Raw genomic sequence first — 15,897 nt, forward strand, 5'->3', positions numbered from 1 at the left:
TGCCACACCCACAGAGCTGACTGTGGCATGGCCTCTAGAATGATTCCCTGCTGGTGAGCAGGATATTTGATATCCCCTCGCAGGACGAATGTCAAAGTGATAAGCACACGTATGTATACTTGTTGTTTCTTCCAATGTATAGAACAGAAAAAAAAAATTTTTTTAAAAGTATATTTATTTTCCTTAATGTTTCACCTAACTTTGGAACTGTAGTTTTTAATAAAACACACACACACACACACACACACACACACACACACACACACATCATTACAACTAATGGCAATTTCATCTATGTTGATTTTCAGAGCACAAGAAAAAGCTGGTTTCCAGTGCCTCCGGCCTTCCTGCTGAAAGCAGACAGAGTGTATGAGGACCACTCAAATATGTCAGAGACTTCCTCCCATGATTCCTTCTACGATTCCCTATCAGACATGCAGGAAGAAAGCAAGACTGCTGACTTCCCGGAGCTATCTGCTTTTCTTAGTCAGGAAGAGATAAACAAGAGTCTTGACCTGGCCCGGAGGGCTATAGTCAACTCTGAGACAGAAGAATGTGACTCTGAAAAGGAGATCTCGCAGATTTTCAACACCTCTCCTGGAAACCTCTGTGAAAATCCTTCCTGTCTGGAGACTATGTCGGGTGAGCCAGCCTCCACAGAGGGGCCTCCAGAGAGCAGACCAAGCCTGGGGCTGCCTCTGCCCCATGAACCAACAGACAGTCTCCCTTCACCTGTTTCGAAGAGGAAAGCCACCCTGTCCCCGCTGCTGGCCAGCCCCAGTTATATCCGGAGCCTCCGAAAGACTGAGAAACACGGTGCAAAAACCCCCGACGCAAACATGAGGCCCAAGTCGGCCTCTCCAGGGAAGGCAGGCCCCCAGAGCGAGCTGTGTGACAAGACAGCTAATATCATTGAGGAGCTGACATCCATCTTTAGAGAAGCAGCAAAGCCCAGAAACAGAAGCCCCAATGGAGAATCCTCTTCCCCAGATAGCGGGTACCTGTCTCCCAAAAATCAGCCATCAGCCCTGATGAGTGCCTCAGCCAGCCAGAGCCCCATGGAAGGCCAGCAGGAGATGGAAGCAGAGGTCAAGCCCCCTGAGGCCAGGCCTGGCTACCAGGCTGGCCAGGAGGTGGCTGCTCCAGACAACAGCATCTCAAACCCACAACCCCAGAATGTATCCCACCTTCTCTCACCTCCTCGATTCATCCAGAAGCTGAGGAGTCAAGAAGTGGAGGAAGGAAGTAGAGTCTATTTGGAGTGCAGAGTCACTGGAAACCCACCACCTCGAGTCAGGTAAGACATTTTAATGCTGACTATCAAGTGACTTGTTGTGATTTGAGGTTTTAACTTTAATTTGGGAGGCAAAGAAATTTCCTTCTATATAGTTTGCTTGCTGAGGTCTGCAATAGTGTTTACAAATATCTGCAAGGCAAAAGGCATGTCAGAGTTGTAAGTGTGAGGGGTTGCAGTGGCACTGGCAGGTCTGTCTGTGGTCATGGGCCCTGTGCTCCTGACTTAGGGGAGCACAAAGGGGCTGTTGTGTAGGGCTCTGCAGTTAATAGATGCCCCAGGGAACTTCAAAGGGGAAACTGGGGCCTCCCTGGTTAAGACACAACCTATGAAGATATCTCCGCACGAGTTGGATCCCTGGCTGGCCAGGGAGCAACCCACATGGTGCAGCAGACCTCTCCTGATTTGCCTGCTGCTCCCCTCAGCAGTGTACTTTGGTCAATCTGCCTGTTCTGTTCCTCACTCTGTCTCTGTTGAACCTTGTCTCACCTCCCTCCCCACACCTCTGGCCTGTACTCCAGTTCTGGTATGCATAAATAAATAAATCTTTAAAAACAAAAAAACAAAGGGAAAACTGATTTGTTTAAAGTGGTCTGAGAAGTGTGTGCATTGTTTGAACTTAAGTTGCTGCCAATGATTGAAAGTTCCTAAAGCTAGAAGTTGTCTGTCAGAACAGAGACAAAAGGTGTGGTGCACAACGTTAGGTCCTAGTAGATCATCTTGCCTAATACGTGGAGTAAGTGGGCACATTTCACTCAGATGCTTCTGTGTGAGGCAACCACAGAAGAAAGAACATTAGCAACAAATAAAGAGAAACCAAACTGGGGGTGCTACAGACCTGCTGAGTGGGTCATCTGGTGGTTCTGGCTGCTGGAGCAAAAACACAGCAAAAAACAATAATAATAACAAGTAGGTGAGTGTGCTGTAACACTTTTTCACTGCAGGATTTATACCTTGTGTTTTTTAACAACTGTGCACCTAATCAAATTACTTTGTGGCTCAGTTTACAGAATGAGAATTACAACATAATCTACTTCATTCTATTTTAAGATGACTAAATAAAATATGAGCAAAAAGCAGTGCCTTGGAGAAGATACAATAGACTTTCTTTAGCAGTTCTTGTCTTTCAAGACTGTGTGTCTATGCAGGCGTCTGTTCAAAACTGCAGCTTTCCTGCCCACCTGTGTCTATGCAGACGTTTCTCTTCCCATTTTTTTCCCTTTCCTCAGTAATTTTCCATGTGCTGATGAAAAAAAAAAAGAATAGATTTTCTTTATATAAATCCAGGAGTTGCTTTCAGTGGTTTTTACAGGAAGGTAGATGCAGGTGTATGGAATTAAGATCATTTATAATAGGCTTTAGTACTATTCAAAATAAAATTATGTGAGATATATATATATATTGAAATATAAAACTGTGCACCTGAAATATATGTTTAAAAAAAGTTCTCACTTGAAACCCAGTGTCATATACCTGTAACTGCTGCCTTAATATTACCTATTATTTTTATTATTTCTCATTTCTTAATTTCATATGTCAAAATGAAAAGAACATCTCAATCAGGATTATACTAGAAAAAAAATAAACCATTCATTTATTTCAAAAGTTTTGTTTCTATTAAGACTAATTTTACCTTAATTGTGTAAGTATAAAAAAGTATATCCAAAATTATGAAATCTGCAAACTATGAGACATCACTGGCTAAAAAAGGCAACGATGGTACTTTCTTATTAACCTAGCACTTTACAAATCACAAGCTTTACCTCTCACCCTACATCCATTATTACCTTTCCCTGGAGTGGGTTTCTTGATTTGAGTCTTTGCTCACAAACACGAAGTAAGCAATAGAAATACTGACTGAAAAGTGTTGTCATTAGAAGCATGGAAGTAGGTTTTTTTTCCAATTAATTTTTTCAGTTAATTCACCTTGAGTCAGTTCTTACAGTAATTTTAGTATCTTTCTCCTAGAAACTAACAGCAGGGGGCAGTAAAAGTGTTCATTTAAAATAGGTTAATATTTGCATGTATCATTTTCATTAAGAATTTTTCTTACTGTTTTGCCTATGATAGAAATTAAATAGAGTATTTCTTTTGGATTCTACTTAGATTTTATTAACCCACTAATCTTGCAAACAAATAATTCTGTGTTAAAAATACATTCAAATAAATAAAAAATATATTCACATTACTCAAAACAGTTCCACAGGTTTTCATACTACACATGGCTCCATTTATGCTTACCTTCAAAATCGGCCCCTTCCAGATTTATTACTGTGGCAGGTAAGTACACTCACTCTTTCAATCCATTTAATCAAAGGATTAATTCCCATGAGTAGGCCATAATTATCGTGTTAAAGTTCACTTAAGCATTTGGTAATTTGAGGGCCATCAAATTCATGCTTCTGCCTCTTTTCTTTTTATAGGAGGAAGGCCCATTAATTTAGTAGCTACAGAATTATTGTTTTAACTAGTTTCCTCTTATCATCTCTCACTCTACCAAAGCCTGTGGCCATGTTCATTAGCCATTACAACTTATGCCCTTCTGGAGTAAATAAGTCTTTGGTGAGAATGTGCCATTGTTTAAAATGGCTGGGTTTTTATTTATTTATTTATTATCTTTTCAAGGTTTTTTTGATGGGAAGAGTCTAAGTGTTGAGTTTTCTTACTTTCTGTCATAAAGATCTTGGCTAGCACATCAAAAATTTAACAACATTGTTCCTTTTCCACATGACACAAAGGATAGTCTAAGGAGAAAATCTTTAAGAAGTTTTGTGTAAGGAAGAAAATCTTTAATAGAGTTCCCTGTACTGATGAGTCTTTGACCCTAGCTCAGATTGTGTCATTACAGGGGACTCAGAACCCAGATATCAGACAAATCTATTGTTTGGTGGGCTCATTCCTAAGGTCCCAGGAGCAGGTGGAGAGCAAGGGGATAATAAGGGATTGGAGCAAACAGTAAGCAGAAGTCCATAGACACCGACTGGTAAACCAAGAGATACTTCTGTTGAGAAATAAGCTGCACTAGGAGGAGAGTAAGGGGTGATGTAAGGAGTTTGCCGTCCCCAGTGGTAAGATTGAGACTTACTTTAAACGAATGCCCCACAGAAAATTATGGCAGCCGGTGTCAGGTGCCAAATACAGGGTCTGGAAGCATGGGGAGAAAATTCTACGCTTGAGGAGTTTAGTTAAGGAGCAGGCAATGCTACTGGTCCAAAGGCTCAGATATGTTTAAATGAGGCAGGACTTTAGTGACTAAACTTGTCCTGGGTCCTGGACAGGAAAAAAATTGCTACACGGACATGGCTGGGCTATTAAACTGCTGGCCTGAAACTCCTTATTTTGGCCTAGATAGAAACCACTTGGTTTGGGAAACTGGGCTTACTGAAACTTACAGATGCAGATAAAATAGACCCAACTACAGGAAGGGGAAGATTGATGGAAATAGTAGGATAGAAGCCAGATCATCCATTTCAAGGCATCTCTACTTTATATACAACATCGTCACCCGCCCACAAATAAAACTGGCACAAATACCAGTTATAACCACAAATGGACTGAAAAAATTCTGTTTTCTTCTTCTATTCTTGCATAATTCCAATAAAACCTCAGCAAAAGAGAGGAAAGTTGATGGAAGAAAAGCTTTAACAATAATTGAAGTCATGTATGATTTAGATACCACTCATATTACATGCTAATTATTTGGTAATCATTTTATTTTTTTATTTTTTAAAGATTTATTTATTTTTATTTATTTATTTATTTATACATGCACTGGGTACAGTCAGAAGCACGGGAGGGTGAGAGAATCTACCAGAGCCAGAGCAGGGAGCAGAATAGGCAGAAGGACCGAGTGCACTGCTGAGGGGAGCAGCGGGCGGCAGGAGAGGTCTGCGCGCCATGTGGGACCCGCCTCCTGTGGCCGGGAGCAGCCGGGGATCGAACCAGCGCTGCAGAGGCTGCGGGCAGCTTCGCAACCCAGCGCTCAACCGCTGTGCCACCGGGGAGGCCCTGATAATCATTTTAATTATTAAAGTCAGAATTCATGTTTTTCTGATTGTGTCCTAATGCAATTCTCACGACACTATAAAGAAATGGTCCCTTTTCATCAGTTTCCCTTTTCTCCCTATCTTCAACTTTCATGAGTTGGCAAAAAATGCATGAAAAATAATAGAGAAAAAAATAATCTCTAATATTATAATAATGAAGCTTTATATTTTCACTTTCAGCTCTTTTTAAAATGTTGTTATGACAACTATCTGTTTGAAGCCATTTCATTGTGAGAGAACTAAGATGGAAAGCTGTGAAATTATCTGCCTAGTAACAAAAAGTAATTAATTATAGAAACTGAACTATGACACAGGTCTCCTGATTGCTGATTATGTACTCCAGTGATTTGTGAGAAGATTTAACCTCTGTCACTGCTGTTTATCTAGTTGTGCAAAGCTTACTGACAAGCTCCAGAAATGCAGATGAGTAGAACTGCCAACTTTAAAAATCTCCTATACTGGGCTTCACATTCCAGACATCTTTAAAGAAAATGGTATCCTGACAGTTTGTATAATGCATTTCTATATTAAAAAAAAAAAAAAAACAGGGCAGCAGATATGAACAGACAGTTCACTAAAGAGGATATCCAGAAGGCCAAAAGACATATGAAAACATGTTTATCATCACTCCTAGTAAGTGAGATGCATATTAAAATGGTGCATAAGAATGACCCATCTCTAAAAGGTCCCAACAAGTGCTGGAGAGGATATGGAGAAAAAGGAATCCTGTTACATTGCTGGTGAGAATGTGAACTGGTGAAACCATGTGGAAAGCAATCTGGATTTACCTTAAAAAATTAAAAATAGAGGGCCTCCCCGGTGGCGCAGCGGTTGAGCGCTGGGTTGCGAAGCTTCCCGCAGCCTCTGCAGCGCCGGTTCGATCCCCGGCTGCTCCCCGGCCACCGGAGGAGGGTCCCACATGGCACGCAGACCTCTCCTGCCGCCCGCTGCTCCCCTCAGCAGTGTACTTCGGTCCTTCTGCCTGCTCTGCTCCCTGCTCTGGCTCTGGTGAATTCTCTCACCCTCCCGAGCTTCTGACTGTACCTAGTGCTTGTATAAATAATAAATAAATAAATCTAAAAAAAATGTTAAAAAAAATTAAAAATAGAAATACTATATAATGCAGGTATCCCAACCTTGGGCATATATCCATGAATATGAAACCATCAATAACAACCAAAAAAAACCCCACCATATATTCTAAAATATTCACAGCAGTGTTATTTACAATTGCAAGGACATGGAAGCAGCATAAATCTCCTTCAGTGGATGAATGGATCAAACAGATGTGATTCATACATACCATGGAATATTATATAGCCACAAGGATGAAGTGCAGCCATTTTCAACAAAATGGAGGGAATTTGGGAAAACAGTTATATGCAGCAAAGTAAAAATGATAGAAACAAATATTGGCCATTCATATAGCAGATAATTCACAATGTAAAAACACTTTCAGAAACTACTGGACATAAACAAACATTCTGAGGGCTCTGAGGTTAAGAGAGAGCAGGGAGGGAAACAGACAGGAGACACAAGAAATGGGGGATAGGGAACATAGCTGTTCTTGGTTATTCTTTTTTTCAGTAAGTTAATACCGCAAAGTAAACCATAAACATAAACCAAAGTTTGTGTTTATAATCAAAACCCAGCACCTCCACTGTCTCCAATTAGTTTACATTTGCAAGACTTTGATCATCTTTAGAAACCAAAACAAGATTAGCCTCATCAAATCTATGCAACACTGACTACAGAAATTTACATCTCCTCAAAAAAAAAAAAAAATAAGCCTCTACTCACTTTTCTTATGAGGGTGTAAGTATGTAGAATATTCCATTTATTGACTGCTCTGGTTTGGGTAAATGTGGCAACAGTATCACCAGCCAGTAGGTTATGAATATGCAGTGCTTGTAAAGCATATACGGGATCCAGATGACTTAGTCCAAGGGTATCGTTTTTGTTAAAGATGACACTTAAAAAATTAAGTTTTTGTCAAAATGAGACATCAGATAGTGCATTGAGTTAATCATTATGAAAAGTTCAGTACAAGTATTACTACTGCAACATCAAATGTGAAAAGGCACCATTTGAGGCACAATTTTGTGATGCACAATAAAATTGAAGATGTACATAGACTAAATTTTGTGTAATATCCAGTTATCTACTTGACATAACTCTACATGGACAACTATCAATATTGTATATCCAAAGCTTATCTTCTGGTCTTCTCGCTCCCTAAAAACTTTTCTTTCCAAATCTTCTCCATGTCAACAAATGACAATCCTCTTTTCAACTGTTCAAGTAAAAAGGAAAAATTGGAGTTATTCTTAACATCTCTTTTTCTCACTCCCCAGGTCATCCAATCCATCCTGCAATACTGGTTGGCTCTATCTTTAATATTGCCATAGTCTGACCATTTTACACCACCCTGTTATTTTATCATTTCCTTTAATTCACTTTTTTTTAATGTATTGATCCGTATATTAAAAAAAAGTATCCATATTCATTTCCTACTTACAATTTTTTCCAGCTTTCTTTTTTTATTTAAATTTTATTTTTATATTCCCCATACAATTACCACCCCCTTATTTTGACCCCAATCCCTCCTTTCTCCACCCCCCACCCCCCATAGAGTGTCTCTGGTTCATAGTTGTTTGTTGATTTTGATATTTTCTTTCTTACAGTTATTCTTTTTCCTGGTCCCTTTAATTCACTTTTAAATCATCTTTTCTTTCTCCATGTACATTGAATTGAAAATCTACATCTTTTATATTTTACTTAGAACAAAAAATATTCCCTAGACATTAAACTGCCTTAGAACTAGAAACCAAAAAACACTAAGAAAAAGGCACTTTTATTTTCACTGAAATGAAGATATACCCTCATGTCTAATTCCTTCTATACAGGTGATTTCTATGAGTTATAAATTATAGGGTTATGGTCTATCATGCTGTTTTGTCCTCTTTCTTATCTTTTCAATTCCCTCTCAATCCTTGTTCCTTTATCCAATATCTACTGATTCATAATTCTCACTCGAAATATTAGCTATACCTCTACAAAACTTCAGCTGCCAAAAGACCATTATAAACAAGAATTTAAAATCTGTTTCTGTACACCAGTGAGTGAATGGGCTAACTCAGTATCATTGAGCTCAGAAAATATTGCCACTATTTTGTAGTTTTTGTTTAATGATATGAACATTACAGAGTGGGTACAGCTGGGTTATCACATCTTCCTGGTCAACCCACGATAACATGATGCCCTGACAGGCCCATCCCATTCCACTGTAGAAAACACTGTTCATACTGATACTTGATAAATAAAGAAGCAAGCTTGCTATCCAAGGCAAATGTGGAGTATTACTATCGTCAGAAATTTCAATTGATTTGAAGTCATTGAGACCTAGTCAAAGTAGCAGTTGCCAAATTAGACATTAATTTCTATTCTAAAGAATTGATTCCATCATTTCAGTTAACATCTCAATGGCCAAGTTTCTGAATTCACAAGAAAACTAATGAATAATATATATATATATATATATATAAATTTTCCTAAGGAATAAAAACAGAGAGAATCCCTTTAGAATTAAAAATATGCTTATGCATAGAATATGTATGTGTACTGGCAAGACAAACATCAAAAGACTTTGATGGTTGACAATGCAGATTCTGGAGCAAGAGTGAACCTTGGTTCTATCACATATCAAATTATTTAGTCTTTCTATGTCTCCATTTTCTTGTTGGTAAAGTGGGAAGAAGTAAAGTATCTATCTCTAGCGTTATTGTGGGAGTTAAGTTAGTTAACACAAGGAAAAATTTGAGAACTGTGCCAGGCACAGAGTATTATCTTAATATATATTAAGGTATTTTTGTATTTTCTATATTAGGTATTCTCATATTCACTTTCATTGCCATTGATTTGGTATAAACCCCCTATACTTTACTTTCTCAAAACCTTTGAACCCGAATGCTTTCTTTAAAATCTTTATACCATAATTTTCTTTGGTATTGCTAAGAAATCACAATGGTACAGCACTTATGGAGAGGCAACACTTCAAAATTATAGGCTGAACGACTAATGTCTAAGGTATAGTCTATCTTGAAAGGTTTTTCTTTCATTGGGACAGTGAGTCAGAATTTCATTGGGATTTGGAAGGCAGCATCATCACCAAGGCTCTATTACAATAGTGGGGATGCATTTCCCAGGTCTCTGAATACTGTCATTTTCTAGAAACTTTCACCTCACTTGGCCTTCTGTTCCTTTACTGCTGTAGGGGATGGGATCAAAGCCAAGGAAAATGATTACTTTCAATCTCTGTACCTCCCTCCTGCAACTAATTATCTCCCCATTTTTTCTTTTTAAACCTCAAAACTGTGAAGGTCACCCTTACTGTGGATTATTGTCAACTTGGCAAGCCTTCCAAAACATCAAATCTCTTTGACCATTGTTTTCTTGCTGCTTTTTACATTGTTTAGCAATTTCCCTGAGTTTACTTCATGGGTTCCTGTTAAATATTTTCTAAGGCCAATTGAAAGTGGTTCCCCAACACCTTAGCCACTCCCTGTTTTTGTATTCCAATAATGTCAGCAGGAAGAAAACTCTAGAAATAATTTGAGTAACAAATGTAGGCTTTTTCCCCAGTTAGATAAATTGGCTTTGATTTTGTATTTTCTCCCTGTTAAGTATTCTACCATACAGCAAAGCTTTCAAAGGGAAAAGAATGTGCTTTTTGGAAGTTTAATTGACTGTTATGCAAACTACTATGAAAGAGTTGTTTGGAAAGAATTTGTCTCTGAAATTTTGATATTTTCACAGTCAAAACTCCCCAAATCTCAACCTCAAATCTTTTCTGTTAGACTTGCTTAAAGTACTTCTTGACATGTTTCTTCACTTGCTTCAGGGCAGTACTGCATCACGGATCACTGAATCTGTTTAGGCATAATTACAGCAATTCAAGAACTCCATTTAGACATTGCATTCTTTTGATGGTTAAAGGAGTTACTTTATAAATACAACTGTAGCAAATTTAATTGTAAGTCTGAAACTTGATACTGCTTACTGTGTTGATCAGGATGCAAAAATCCACCATTTAGTATGTTCAAATGATAGGAAGCCATAGAAATGATTCTTTCCTATTAAATTTTAATTTATTGAGCCAAGAAAGAGTAGAGTGTCATGTTTAATATCTACTAGAATAGGAGTAAACTGCTAGTCACCTGAGCACTGATAGAGAAACACAATCCAAAGCCATTCCTGGCAGAAAAATTGCTAATTACAAGGGGAAACTATTTCTGTTCTCTTGGTTTTTAGCTCTAACAGTGAAGTCTAGTTCAATATAATAGCATATGGTAAATTAGGCCACAGAAACAAGTTTCCAATAACAGATTATATAATCCACATGTGGGCCAGACAACATAAATAAAAAAAATGCCCTAGGGAATAAGGATTTTTTTTTTTTTTTAAAGACAACAGCTTTTAGTTTGGGTTGTTGGAGTTGAACAAGTATTTTCTAATGGAAAAATAGAAAACAAGTCTCCTCCAAGAAGGAGATGGGGAAGAAGGAAGTGGAAGGGGTAGGAGGAGTAGGAGAGGAAAGGGGAAGAGAAGAAAGTGAGGTTGGGAGAAGACTTACATTTGAAGATAATTGGTTCTTCCTTGGTGCAGAGGATTGAGACCCATCCTATGGAGCTGTCCGCAGCCACTGCATCACCAGTTCGATCCCCTGCCAGGGAGATACCCACATGGTGCAGCAGACTTCTACTGTCTTGCCCGCTGCTCCCTTCAGCAGTGTATTTTGTCAGTCTGCCTGTTCTGTTCCCCACTCTGTCTCTGGTGAATCCTCTCACCCCCCACACTTCTGGCCTGTACCCCAGCTCTTATAAGTGTAAGTAAATAAATCTTTAAAAAATAAAACAAACAAGCAGATCTTCAAAATCATTTGTACCATGATAGATAGTCTGACAAATCAATTGCAGCAGCAGAAAATGGTCCATTCCTCATGGAATGTGTTTGTGCATAGAGCAATAGATAAAGTTGGTGAAGTGTATGGAGATGAGGCAGAAAATATTTGTTTCATTTTTTACTTTGAAGCACCACAGTCAAAGAATTCACCACATCATTATATGATTTTTGATTTTGCTGAAGGGATGACATGGACCAGCAAGTTTTTCTCCCAGAAGAATACAGAGAGGGTTTTATTCACAAATGAGGATTTGATCAAGGTTAAGAGCTTAGCTAGGCTTAGTCACTCCTCTAGGGGCCTTGTCATCCCATAATGAGTTGAAAGTTAACACCAGAACTTACTGCAGCTTTCAGCCAGCATCATATGTGCCTGAGTCATCCATGTACAGAATTAAACATGCCACCAAACTGTGCGAAGTCTATGCTGAAATGTTATTTTCCTTCTTCTCAACCTTTGCCTTGTCATTCTACTGTCATAGTTAAAATTATTCCTCTTTATTTTTCTTAAAGAACTACTGAATTTCAGCCCTCATGAAAGTTGTTATTATTCTTCTACTGATAATAATAGAAATAACAACATTAGTAACCATCATTTCTTGAGTATTTAGCATAGGCTGGTCATTCTTCTAAGAGCTTCCCATGTATAAACTCACTAGTCTGACAAGTAGATATTACCATATTTCATGGATGCTAAAACACGCATGTTGTCACGTTTTAACAACTGTAATCAATACATTTTGGAAAAGGCACTTTACAATCATTGTAAGATTCTGTCATGAAATAGTTTTCATTGCTTTTATACCCGCAAATTTGATCAGAACTTTTAATTTTGGCGTTGTAATGGAATTATTTCCCATCTTGGTACAACATGATTTTTTTCTTTTTTTTCCTTTTTTTTTAAAGATTTATTTATTTATTTATTTATTTATTTATTACTTATACAAGCACTGGATACAGTCAGAAGCGCGGGAGGGTGAGAGAATTCCCCAGAGCCAGAGCGGGGAGCAGAGCAGGCAGAAGGACCAAGGTACACTGCTGAGGGGAGCAGCGGGCGGCAGGAGAGGTCTGCGCGCCATGTGGGACCCTCCTCCAGTGGCCGGGGAGCAGCCAGTGATCAAACCGGTGCTGCAGAGGCTGTGGGCATCTTTGCAACCCAGCTCTCAACTGCTGCGCCACTGGGGAGGCCCTGATCTTTTTCTTAATGGTTCATAAAGTAATGGTGTCTTATAATGAGTGTTGTATTAGATTCCGTGAAATACAATATTTCTCTCTCTATAAAAAAATCTCTACTTAAAAAAAAAAATTAAGACGTGCAATGTTTAAGGAAAATTGCCCACTTGTTCTGTACTTTATACCATTTCACAACGCTGTCATACTGAGTAGAATGTGGCACATAGCCCTTCTTACAGAACTGTTCTCCAACAGAGTTAGGGTGAACCCCAGTTTACCATTAGAAGCACCTAACACAGTAGTCGCCAATTATTTCTCTAAAAGCCTGTGGATGGCCTCCTTTCATTGCTGCAGATAATGTTAAGAAAAAATGGAAAAGATAAAAGCCATGATCAATGGTTTACTGGTTCTCATGAGAAAATGCACATTCCCAGCCCACCTTTTAATGCTGATGTGAGGGAGAGAAAGCACCTTTACTAATAGTACAACCTCCATTGATACAGCTTGTAAGGGCGTGGGCTGTAACTTCCACTTTCGATGCCAGTGAGCCAGGTCTCTCTTCCTCTCATGAGCAAAGTAGTAATCCCACCCAGAACATAACATGTAATTTGTGACCTGGTATTGTACTACTTAATGCTTCTGTGTAGTGACCAGCTTTTTAATAAAGACTGTTGGTATGCAGTGGCCATAACCCTGGTACAGGCAATCATTACTTGCTCCAGGAGCAAGGACAGCTCATCACCAGAAACTGGCCCCAACAACACCAACGGGACGATTTTATTTTTATTGAGGCAACATAGGTTTACAACCACTATATATGATTTAAAGGTAAAGGATCACACCCTTCAGGAGGGCATTACCACGACACCCCCCATCAAGGCACCCATAGTCCTTCACCATAGTCCATTATGCCTCCTCCCCACTCTGCTCTCCTGCTTCCCTCTCCCGCTATGGTAGCCTCAATTCTGCAGTTGAATTTCTAGGATTTGTTATTAATTTGGTTTTATATGACCCTTCGTTTTGTTTCTCTATGTTCCACATGTTTGTCTTTCACCTTCAGGATATTTCACTTAGCGTAAGCCCTCCAGTGCCAACCGTGTTGTCACAAATGGCAACAGTTCATTTTTTTTTTTTACAGCTAAGTGGTAATCCATATGTGTATAAACCACACCATCCTAATCCACTCATCTGTACTAAAAACATTTTAGCTCCATTGATTTCTTTTTTTTTGTAATGTTATTTTTTTTTTAAGATTTATTTATTTATACAAGCACTGGGGTACAGGCCAGGAGTAGGAGGGTGAGAGAATTCACCAGAGCCAGAGCAGAGAGCAGAACAGAAAGATGGACCAAAATACACTGCTGAGGGGAGCAGCGGGCTAGACAGGAGAGGTCTGCCGCGCCATGTGAGAATCTCCCTGGCTGGCGGGGAATTGAAACCGCGCTGCAGAAGCTGAGGACAGCGCTGCGCTCAACCCACTGTACCATCAGGGAGGCCTCCATTGATTTCTAACAAAACTTTTCTTGACAGAGCTTTGTAACATGCAATACAATAAGGTAATTTTTTAAAGAATTAATTATTTGAGTGATTTGGACAGCAGTTATTAAGAGGGCTGTATCAACACTGAAGAAATCACATTGACTTTTGGACAATATGTCAGATGAGGGTCATCCTAGCGTTAAACATTAATGCACACATCAAAATGATAGTTACTCTTCTGAGCCCAGAGTGAAATTCTCCAGGGACCATGCAGTGTGATGAATATGGTGCAGGTGGGAGGGTGCATGTGGAGTCAGGAAGATTTTCTGGGATAATACCACCTTTTTTTTTTTCTAAGATTTATTTATTTATTTGTTTGTTTGTTTATTTATTTATTTACATAAGCACTGGGGTACAGTCAGAAGCGTGGGAGGGTGAGAGAATTCACCAGAGCCAGACCGGGGAACAGAACAGACAGACTGAGGAAATACACTGCTGAGGGGAGCAGCGGGAGGCAGGAGAGGTCTGCGCACCATGTGGGACCCTCTCCAGAAATACCATCTTACCTCAGGTTTGGGTTAGTTTGATTTACCGGAAAATGCTGCTCCCTGGTTGTGCACACTCATCTTCACAAATATCTTGATCAATTCATTTTTTTCCTAGGTCCTAATGTTTGAGGAAAATTAACTAGTGTGGGTTGGAGCACATACTTCAAGTGCTCCCTTTGTTTCAAATTAGAGACAGCATCACTCTTTAGACAATGGACATTCTACAGAGAAACAATCAGCAGAACCACTCTAACATGACAGCTGTTGTGTTTAGATTGTATTCATTTCCAATTCTTAACAGGTCAATACAGGTAGAATGATGACTCCATTAACAAGGTGTGTCTATCCTACTGCGAGGCACAGTAACTTTACTGCCACTGTATTGTATATAATAGACACCTGTAATACTTATGCTGCCAATTAAAAAAATTTATACTTGCCCAGTCCCTTTCATCTGTAAATCTTAAAATCTTAATATTTATTTATCCACTGCACTATGTAAAATGGTTTGGAATTTAAAGGTGTGTCTTCTCTAACGAGACTGTGAAACAGCCCATTGCCTCCCAGCACAGAATTTAGCTTCCCACACACCTCAGGAGCTCACAGAGCCATGTTTTTCTCAGAACACAAGACTAGCTCACAGCTACCTATAATTCAGGAGGCACTTCATGGTCTCAACCATCATACATGTGTTTCTTCTCTTCCCCTTTGGATGGTTTTCTGGCTTTCAGATTTTGACAAATCAGAAAAAGATCAAACCCAACCCAAACCTGTCTTTCATTATAGTTTGCTCTGCTTGAAATGTTACATTTTCTCACATCCAAAGAAAGTAAATTGTGATCCAAACTCTCACTCACATCCACATTGCAGATCAGTCCTAGTTCTCTCCTCACACGTATTGCTTCTCTTGCCCTCTCCTGAATTTTTTGTCTGGCAGGCCAGTTTAACTCTCAAGTGGATACATAGAAACATGACTTAGTTTGCCTTTCAGCTTTCAAACATAATGCCATGCCTGTGCTAATCACCTCTGCTTAATGCCCATGGGAAGATGGTTGATGGGTATTAGAAATTACCAGAGGCTCTTGGCATGTGGAATGTTTTCTCAAACCCTCACCTGCGTGGCAATGGGTAGTTGGCCAAATACAGTAAATGGGTCTTAGATTATCAGATCAGTAAGCAAGTTTGAAGTCAGAGGTTAAAAAATTACAGAGAGGCAAATAAAGGCTCAGAACAGATAATCAGAAGAGGCAACATAAAGGATTTGGAGCAGATGGCATCATATTCCAGAGAGAGAGGAGAAAAGGCAGAGCTGGGGGCGATTGGATGCCAGAGGTCAATACACACTTGTTTCAGCTGTTGGTGGACAAACTGTTGGTTGCTTACTGCAACACTTACGTGA

The 15,897-nt window shown here is 39.2% G+C and overlaps 1 protein-coding gene across 1 annotated transcript in view; it reads left to right on the forward strand.

Moving 5' to 3' along the window:
* The first annotated feature begins 386 nt into the window (after positions 1–386).
* Positions 387–15,897, forward strand: part of PALLD (palladin, cytoskeletal associated protein) — a 343,422-nt gene continuing 327,911 nt past the window's right edge. The window contains 1 exon segment of the mRNA XM_037526416.2: positions 387–1,297. Within this exon segment, the coding sequence (XP_037382313.1) occupies positions 387–1,297 (911 nt within the window).

Source organism: Talpa occidentalis, unplaced genomic scaffold, assembly GCF_014898055.3.
Source record: "Talpa occidentalis isolate TD23 unplaced genomic scaffold, MPIMG_talOcc4v2.1 talOcc4.4, whole genome shotgun sequence".
NCBI lineage: Eukaryota > Metazoa > Chordata > Mammalia > Eulipotyphla > Talpidae > Talpa > Talpa occidentalis.